This window comes from Neovison vison, chromosome 1, assembly GCF_020171115.1.
Source record: "Neovison vison isolate M4711 chromosome 1, ASM_NN_V1, whole genome shotgun sequence".
NCBI lineage: Eukaryota > Metazoa > Chordata > Mammalia > Carnivora > Mustelidae > Neogale > Neogale vison.
The window spans coordinates 3,570,665-3,580,606 of record NC_058091.1 but is presented as its reverse complement, the minus strand read 5'-3'; the positions used below and the strand labels follow the sequence as shown (position 1 = coordinate 3,580,606).

The 9,942-nt window shown below is 39.2% G+C and overlaps 1 protein-coding gene across 1 annotated transcript in view; it reads right to left on the bottom strand.

Annotated features, from left to right (window-relative positions):
- Positions 1 to 1,908: 1,908 nt before the first annotated feature.
- C1H6orf118 (chromosome 1 C6orf118 homolog) overlaps positions 1,909 to 9,942 on the bottom strand; it is a 32,795-nt gene continuing 24,761 nt past the window's right edge. Inside the window, exons 7-10 of the mRNA XM_044234760.1 lie at positions 6,016 to 6,197; positions 4,260 to 4,313; positions 3,660 to 3,721; positions 1,909 to 1,999 (exon numbers count right to left, since the gene is read on the bottom strand). Of these exons, the coding sequence (XP_044090695.1) occupies positions 1,909 to 1,999; positions 3,660 to 3,721; positions 4,260 to 4,313; positions 6,016 to 6,197 (389 nt within the window). The remainder of the gene's footprint in view (positions 2,000 to 3,659; positions 3,722 to 4,259; positions 4,314 to 6,015; positions 6,198 to 9,942) is intronic.

Below are 9,942 nucleotides of genomic sequence, written 5' to 3'. Positions count from 1 at the left end.
CTTCAAAAACAGTGCTTTTTCGCTCATGCTCTCTCTCACTGTCTCTCTCTCTCAAATAAATAAAAAATAAAATCTTAAAAAAAAAAAAATAAAAAAAAAGAAAACAGTGCTTTTGTGGCTCCAGAATAAAGACCAAACAACAAAGGGACCTTCCAGCCCCCGTTCTCCTCCCCAGGAAATCCACTCAGGCCTTCCTGACTAAAGTCCCCCTAACCAGACCAGCACGCCCTTCTGCCTCTGGATCCAGCCTCCCTTCCTTTCTAATCAGATCATCCCTGAATCCTGCCTCTCGAGTCAATGGCTGTCCCGCGCTCAACAAGCAAGTAAATTCGGCTTTGATTGTTAGTCTGTTTCTTCTTACTCCTAGCAGTCTTTTTTTTTCTTTTTTTTTCAATTTATTTATTTTCAGAAAAACACTATTCATTATTTTTTCACCACACCCAGTGCTCCATGCAAGCCGTGCCCTCTATAATACCCACCACCTGGTACCCCAACCTCCCACCCCCCGCCACTTCAAACCCCTCAGATTGTTTTTCAGAAAAACTCCTATCAGTCTTTATGTCACGACAATGTATAAACATGTTTCCCTAGATCTTGACCAGTGATACATATAAAGGGCACAGCATAACGCAGTGGTCAAACTCAAGGAATTGTGCACGCCAAATCTGGGATTGGATCCCTGCTCTGTTTCTCACAGTGTACTTTAAACAAGCCAATTCACCCCTTCACATTTTTATTCTCTCTGCCGTATGATGGGAAATAATGGTGCTTACTTAAAAAGATTCCAGCGAACATGAATAACCAATAGAAGGCAACTTGAACTTAAAGAATTCAACAAACATGAATAAAGCCCAATTTATTTCTATATATGGTGACATTTGCAGCTTCATCTCTAAAAGCAGGATGACTCCTGCCCCAGGAACAGCTACTGGATTTGAACAGAGCTGTGATGAACACACCACGCTGACCTTGACCTCCCAGCCCATGGGAAGCAAAACCCATTCACCCCCCACCACACACACACACATCACCCGTCTCTCACCCTGAGCTCAAACTCAACTCTTCCACGTTGGGATCAAGTCTCTTGTGTACTTCACCCCTACCTTTGATCCTCACCACAGCCCTGTATATGGCTGTCCAAAGAAACTGGACTTGTATTTGTTCTAAGGGTTCAGACTAGATTATAGGCAAAGTGGGCATTAAAAAAATCTGAGTCTTGGGACTCTTGGGTGGCTCAGTGGGTTAAGCCATTGCCTTCAGCTCAGGTCTAGATTCCAGGGTCCTGGGATTGAGTCCTGCATCGGGTTCCTTGCTCAGCAGTGAGCCTGCTTCTCTCTGCCTCTGTCTGCCTCTCTGCCTACTTGTGCGCACTCTCTCTCTCTCTCTCTCTCCATCTGACAAATAAATAAAATCTTTTAAAAAAAATCCGAGTCACAATGTTGTCATCAAGATCACAATCAGTCGAGACCCACATGTATTGCCAAGCACCATGCTAGTGCTGCAGCCTTTCAGAGCACTGCATCACTTACAATCAGTAAAGATTATTTAGTTTATGAATGTTAATTCTATGATTGCTACAGTAAATGTTTATATATAAACTTGTATTGGCAAATAAACACATTTGATCTGTATTGTAGCAGTGCTGAATTTCTTATTCCAATCAAATAATTGAAAGTATTTTCCCTCGGAGAAAAGTACTGAAGGAAAGCAGAATATACTCCAAGAACTACTATTGCTATGAATATGTATACAAAAGGAAAACTAATCACATGCACACATGTATTTATTCCAATATCTTGAGTAGCATACATATGCTACATTAACTTTATTAGAGATTAAAACTGACAAAACAAGATGTATCTTCATTAATTTATAAATCTGCAAACATTCGTGCTACGCACATGGTGGCTATGAATTTTCATAGGTCATTTTCCAATCACTTGAGTTAGTTTCTGTTTCCTTTAAGTTTACAAATTCTTTAATAAAATCCCAAAGGTTCCTTAAACACAAGTGAACACAATAGATTAGACAAAAATGCTTCAAGCATAAGAGAAAACTTTAAACAAACATTTATTTTAAGACATATTTACTCAAAAACACAAAGTGAGACTCTGTAATCTTCCACTTCCATTTTAAAGGATTTCTTGCAGAATTTTGGCCTGCAATGTAGCAAAGATTCTCCTTGTATTTGGACACAATCCCCAGCAGTATTTTCCAGACTAAGTATAGTGAGGCAGCAGATGTTGATTTATCTTGAAGATAATGATGTTTAAACTTTAGGTCCACCCACTCTCATTGCCAATACTATGGAAGGAGCCTTCCCAATTTTGTATTTGTAATTCTATCTTCTTTTCTTTGAGGACACCCAACATAATACAACCTACCTGTGTGGTTCACTCAGTCACCATTCTACCACTGTTCTCCGGTGACTCTCTCTACCATGTGAGCTAGAAAGTAGAGTGTACTATTTCCTAGACTTTTCTGTGGCTAAGGATTGTCTTGGGACATGGTGCTGGGCACTGAGATATGGGTGTAAGTTCCTGAAAGCACTTCCCCTTCTAAATAAAAGAGAAAAGTCTCCTGATGAGAAGCTCTTTGCCTTTTGTCCTCCCCTTTCCCCTTTATTTCTCTATGGAATGTGGACCCATGCCTGAAGATAGTCACACTGAGGCCTCCAGGAGGAAAACCATAGGAAAACAAAGAGGAAAGATAGAAGATACCGGTTCCTTGATATTATCATTGAACAGAGGTCACCTACAACTAAATGTCTTTTAACTGTTGTTACAAATTAGCACTTTCAATATTTAAACCAGCAATGGTTTTCTGTACCTCCCAGCCTTACCAAATCCTGAAATGTGAACTGTAGTACCAATTCTAAGAAAATTAACTATATAAAGCTAAATGTATGTAATTGATAGTATAAATCAGCCATTTCATTTTTAAATTAAAATTGTCAGAGTGGAGAGAGTCAATTATCATATGGTTTCACTTATTTGTGAAACATAAGGAATAGAATGGAGGACATTAGGAGAAGGAAGAGAAAAATGAAGGGGGGAAATCAGAGGGGGAGACTAACCATGAAAGACTATGGACTACAGGAGACAAACTGAGGGTTTTAGAGGGGAGAGAGATGGGGGAGATGGCTGAGCCCGGTGATGGGCATCAAGGAGGGCACGTGTTGCATGGAGCACTGGGAGTTGTATGCAAACAATGCATCTTGGACCACTGCATCAAAAACTAATGATGTACTCTATGGTGACTAACATAACATAATAAAAAAAAACCTGTCAGAGTAATAAATGCACAGCATTCTTCAAAAATTTAATGTCACTAAAAGCCATATAATTTGAGAAAGGAAAGTCATCACAGTCACCATCTCCCCACCTTCCTGATCCCTGCCTGTGAGAAATTACCCTCAATTCTTCAGTTCTTTCCAAAGAATTTATTTCTACATTGCCAAGTAATATATAGTGATTGAGATTTAAATCTTGGGCTAAGAATTCTTGAGCCCAGGAAAGAATATAGCATATATATTTAAAGTAAACACTCATGAATATAAACATTTCAGAGCACTGTCCTGTCTAATGCAGATCTGAGTGGACAGTTTTGAGGAGAGCGTGAAATTGCCTCACTTCTTTTATCACATCATCAACACTTACCGCTGCCCCTCCTCGCTCATCTTACTCTTCTCCATGGTCTGCTTCACCTGGCTTTCAATAACCTGCAGAACCAAAATCATTTGGGCATGTGTAATGGCATGAGACTGACCTTATCTGATGAGAAGATTGAATCAAAATTGAATACCACTTCTAGAATCAGACACAACATACTAATGTATGTTGTATATAATTCAGAGGGATATACATATCCAACTGAAGCAGAATTACAATCTGTTAAGCAGCAAATTGTTAGTTGTTCTGGAAGGGTATCCTGAAAGTCATTAGAGAACCAATTCATTATATTCCGTGTTACCAGATAAACTCATTACGACTCACTGTTACATGTGCAAGGGTTAAAGAAAAGTTCAATTCTATCGGCATATTCAGCTACTTAAAAAGGATGTTTATTTTTTTCATTAATACGTTAGCTTGCACATGTCCAGTTTTAAGCTAATGTCTGCATAGTGAGATATTCTCAGCTTAACAGAAAGATATCATTTAGAAAAATAATGTATATATTCTTATTTTGTTTACGACAAGAAACACACACACATCAATAAAGGAAATATTCCTATTGAACATTAATTTACAAAAACTTACATGCATTTTCTTCTTTAAAATTCTGTTTGCTGTTTCCAATTTTATAGCTTCAGTCTGAAGAAGAAATGGTTTTAAAAGTAAGATGCTTGGTTAACAATATTTGTTAAATACTTCTCCCCATTTATGGGGCAAAAAGTATATGTAAACAATGTTATTCTAATTTTAAAAGTACCCAAGAGCACACCATTTAAAAAACAGATGAATAAACAGAGCATGACTTAAAGGACATGAGGCAAAGAGAGATCAGTAGCCTCCTAGGTCAAAAACTAGAGGAGATAAAGGTTGATATTAGAAAAATCCAGAGAGGGGCACCTGGGTGGCTCAGTGGGTTAAAGCCTCTGCCTTCAGCTCAGGTCATGATCCCAGGGTCTTGGGATCGAGCCCCACATCTGGCTCTCTGCTTGGCAGGAAGCCTGCTTCCCCCTCCCCCTCTCTGCCTGCCTCTCTGCCTACCCATGATCTCTGTCTATCAAATAAATTTTAAAAAAAGAAAAGAAAGAAAAACCCACAGAATTTTAGGGAAATTCTAAAGAAGTTACTTAATTTTTGTAATTAATAACAGACTTTGTTAAGGTGGCTGAATACAAGATAAAATATAAATATCAGGGGCACCTGGATGGCTCAGTCAGTTAAGCATCTGACTCTTGATTTCCATTCAGGTCAGGATCTCAGAGACATGGGATGGATCCCCATGTGGGGCTCTGTGCTCAGCGTGAAGCCTCCTTCTCCCTCTCCCTCTGCCCCTCCTTCCACTTATGTGCTCTCATTCTATCTCATGTGCTCACTCTCAAATAAATAAATAAAATCTTAAATAAATAAATAAATAAGAACAAACTGTAAACAAAAAACAGAAGCAGTCTGATGCATTATTTTAAAAGAAAGAGAGAAGTCAAAATAAGTTTAAACCATCACCACCTTCCTATACACTTTATAATTCTGCTTTTAAAAAAAGATTTTAAAAAGACAGTGCTGGGAAAATACATGTAACTATACAACCATGAGAAGAAGAATCACACGAAGAATCACATGTCACTTATAAACCTGTAACTAAGTGGTAACATTGAGTCAGATTCTATACAAATAAAAATCAGGTTATAAATATAAAAAGCAGGGCAGCATAACATTTCAAAACATAGATTACAATCTACATTATACTGTTCATCAAAAATCGGTTAGTGATAATTGTTAAAGACTATTTTTAACACAGCAGACTCTCCTTTCTATGGTAGTAACTGATTTCTATCTTCTAACGTAATTGTACAACTTACTGAAAATCTAACTGTGGAGTTTCAGTGTGACACAATGAAAATAATAAGGGTTTTGCAGTCCCAAAATTATTAAGCTTCAACCCCAGCTTTGCCACCTGTAAACTGTGTCATCTTGGGCATGTTACTTAAACCCTCTGAGCTTCAGCGCAATCTAATTAGTACATATAGATACTAAAAGTTGGCGGTCATGACTTTTATGACAAGCATCTTCAAAATTATGAAACTTTAAGAGACATCAATTGACCTGAAAGAGATCCAATTGGAACCTTTACAGAGCTCTACAGAATTTTTAATCACCTTTATTTTTGTTGTTTTAGCTAGACATATTAATTATTCTGATCATTTGCTACAAATGTTTTGCAAAAAACGTATCTGGACCAATTTTTCCATTATTGCTTACCCAGCTGCAAAATGAAATTGCTTCATGTGTTTGCCAACATCTTCAAGCAGAAGAACAATGTAAACATTCAAATAAATAAATTACATACCTCTATGCTTTTAATCCTATTCTCAGTGATATGTGAAATTCCCGTATGAAGCAAAGTTGTTTTGATTTCTCTTTCAAGAGCTTGAATTTCATCCCATTTATTAAGTATTTCACACCTCTTCTTTTCGACCTTCTCAATTAGAGTGAGGTGATCCTCATCCATTACATCTTTCTTAGATAATGCTGGAAATATTTTTAAAAGCAAAGTAGTACTGTTTATTACATAATCTTTTATTAATGACATTATGCATTACTAACAGTATTATGTATGTTATATATAGCTATAAAATCTAATGTAACTCAAGCTCCAAGCACACCAGTAAAAATTATCTGATCCGAGAATGGGGATATTCCTCCTCTAATTTATTTATACGATCAACAAGCATTTATTGAGTGTCCAATTTGAGTACCCAACATAACGTGAGGAAGGTGCCAGGATGACTTTGCAGGAGAAGTGTGACCAAGTTGAGACCCAAAGGGTGAAAAGACGTTAGACAAGGGGAGGGGATAAGGAATGGGGCAGAAGAGCAGAACTTGGCACGTCTCAGAAAACAAAAACAAAAACAAAAAATGCAACAATGATATAGTAGGGTGGGAACATTGAGGAGCAGGGAGTGACATCAGTGAATACTAGATAGGGAGCAGGGGGAGATCTGAAAATTAGGAAATTAGTCAATGTGGAAGTCTCTTAAGCTGGGGTCAGCACACGCAATGCTCTTTCTACAGTACCAGAAGCAGAGGAGAAAGGGTGAAGCTGGAACAGGATGACCAGGCAGAAAGCTACTACACTCATCCAAGCAAGATCAGATCAGGATAGTACCTGAGGCATAAAGAGAAGTGGAGAGATACAAAAAAGATTTAGGGAATGGAACAAGGAAGGCTTGGTAACTGACTGGATTCAGATGCAGAGGACAGGCAGGTATCAAAATAACACCTAGGTTTCAGCTTTGCTACAGCAAGGAACAGAGGCAGTACGAAAGAAGGGCGTTCAATGCAGCAGAGATGTAAGAGAGCTGGGTTTGAATCTTCCTGGGCCACTAACTACAAGCTGTGTTGAAGTGATTGATAGGGTTGGCGGGGGGAGATTTCTGCCACAGGCTTTCTGACTCTACTTCCATGTGTTTGGGGACGCATTCACTGAAACAGAGAGTTTCATCAGGGACGTGCTGAGTTGAGGTGTCTATGGGATACTCAAGTGGCCATATCCAGTAAGTAATTGGATATAGGGATCTCAAGCCTAAAAAAGAGATTTGGGCAGGAAAAAAATTTGGAATGAAAGATGTGTGCATTGAACCAAAGACATGTTGGGTTCCAACAAATATCAATATTGAAGGGTTCAGAAAGGTGATGGAGACATTAAGAGTAACTCACTGCTGAAAAAACTTCATCATCAAACAGCACAGTTAGATTCTGACTGTAGTGGTAAGACAATTTCTTTGAGAAAGAATAATCCTTTTTGGTAGGAAAAAAAAAGCAATTCAAAGAGTGATAACATTTACCCATACGTGGGGAACAACACAGAAACCACTGCCATCATTCCAACTTGCCACATTTGGAAGAAGAAAAAACTTTGAAGATGAGTTTTGAAATTTGGGGGAATTAGCTAAGCAGACACAATGAACTTAACAAGGAAGCAGAAAAAGCCAAGGTCAAGCTGTTCAACTATGAAGTTTGATCCCCACCTTAACCTAAGCAGAAGGTTTTAACCTACAACAATTACCTGGGGACACAGGAGCCAAAAGGAGTGAAAGAACACTTCAATGACCCAAGAGTTGTTACCCCTTTTCTACCAAAAGAGGAAGATGAAGGAGGCACCTGGGTGCCTCCGTCAGTTAAGTATTTGCCTTTGGTTCAAGTCATGATCTCAGAGTCCTGGGATTGAGCCCCGCATCGGGCTCCCTGATCTGCACGGAGTCTGCTTCCTCCTCCCTCTCCTCCCACTAACTCTCATTCTCTCTCTCTCTCTCAAATAAATAAATAAATAGAATATTTAAAAAGAGAAAGAGAGAAAAAGACTGAGGTACCAGGAGGGGGAAGTTCCACAGAAAATACATACATACAGAGGCTCCTGAATTAGAAAGCTTTAGGAAAAGAATAAAGGAAGATGAACACAAGCCACCAGATTTCTTCAATAGCACTGGGAAAATGTCAGAAATAGCTAGAATCAACTATTAAGGAACATCTACTACAGTTCTAGAAATTAGCAATATCTTCTTGTTTATTGTTTTTAAATCACTGATGTTTTATCCTGTTAGCAGTTAGCAATGAAGATCTTAAATCTAAAAGAAAAATGGGATAAATACCATATGATTCCACTCATAAATGGAATCTTGAAAAAAAAAAGAACAAATAAAAAGCAGAATCAGACCTATACCTACAGAGAACAAAGTGATGGTTGCCAGAGGGAAGGGGCTAGAGGGGTGGACGAAATGAGTGAATTGGAAAGGAAGACTCGGGCTTCCAGTTACAGAATGAGTAAGGCACAGTGTTAAAGAGCAGAGCATGAGGAATTCAGTCATTGATACTGTAACAGTGATGTACTTGGATACATGATAGCTACACTCCTGGTGAGCATCCCATGATGCACAAATGTGTCAAATCACCAAGTTTTACACCTGGAATTAATGTAACATTGTGTCAGTTATACTCATATTAAAAAGAAAAGAAAAGAAAGGAAAAGAAAAGAAGAGAAAAGACAAGAAAGGAAAAGAAAAGAAAAGAAAATGGTGGAGCTGTCTTAGGAGATAGCAAGGAAATAGGAAACAGGGAGCTGGGGTCCCATCCCTGACTTTTCTATAGGAGGAACCCAAGTATACACAACAGGGGTGCAGGAGGAAGATGGACCCTACCCCTAATAAGTCCTAACACAGGGTCAGAAGACAAGCACTGCACCAGCCTAGGATAAAATAAGAGGCCAGGACTGTGGCCACAAGAAGCCCTTGGAAGCTGGCCAACAGGTGACTCACCCAAGTGCTGCTCGCAGGGAGGAATGAAGTAACAGAAGGAAACAAAAGATCCCAGCAAGAAGAGGCATTTGAGGCCAAGTTCTGCTAAGAACTTAAAACAGGCTAGTCTGTAAGTATACCCCAGAAATTGCTGAGGTGGGGGGAAAGTGATTCCAGCATGAGTTAGTATTTAACAAACTTGGAAGAAAAATGGCATTTGGCTGAATCATTGCATTAATAGTATAGAGCATATTTTGGTTACTTAATCATATTCTTAACTGTGTATCTAATTTTAAAATAATTTTAATATTTATTTAATGCATAAATAAATGCATAATAAAATTTATTTAATGCAACTGTGTAGTCTTCCTCACAAGCAGCCATGATGAAGGGGAGGAATGGGCAGCACCACTCCCCCGAGCCAAGCTCCCTGGTCCTACTTCCCACGGATACTTTCATTTATTTAATCCTTGTACCTGAGAGGGAAGTACCATCCTTATCCTAAACTAACAGGCAGGCAGCTGAGACTAATGGAGTTGCGATAACGAAGCTGGCGGTCTTGGTGATCCACCAGTCCTGTGGCCTGCCAGGGAGATGAGTGAAGCCCAGCACACGATGGGAGTGGGGCTGAACCCGACACAGAATGTGTCTGTAAGACAGAAGGCATTGCAAACTGGGACAGCCTGGGAAACGTATTGTTTGTGAACACTGATTTCTTTGAGCCGGGAAAAGAGATGTTCTGGAATCCAGAATAGACTGTCTCCATTGCTGTTACCCTGGCAACCACAAGAGGCCACAGCCCCGTGTGCTATGGTTCAGTTCCACGTAGGGTGCTGAGTTGTGTCCACAGCCCCCTCCAAAGCCTGTCATTATGTCAAGACCCTTTCTGTAGGGTGCGATTAGTCCTTCAACACTCCCTCATGGGAAATGTTCCATTACGTATATCACTTGCTCAATTTCTTAGGATCTATTCCACACGTCTT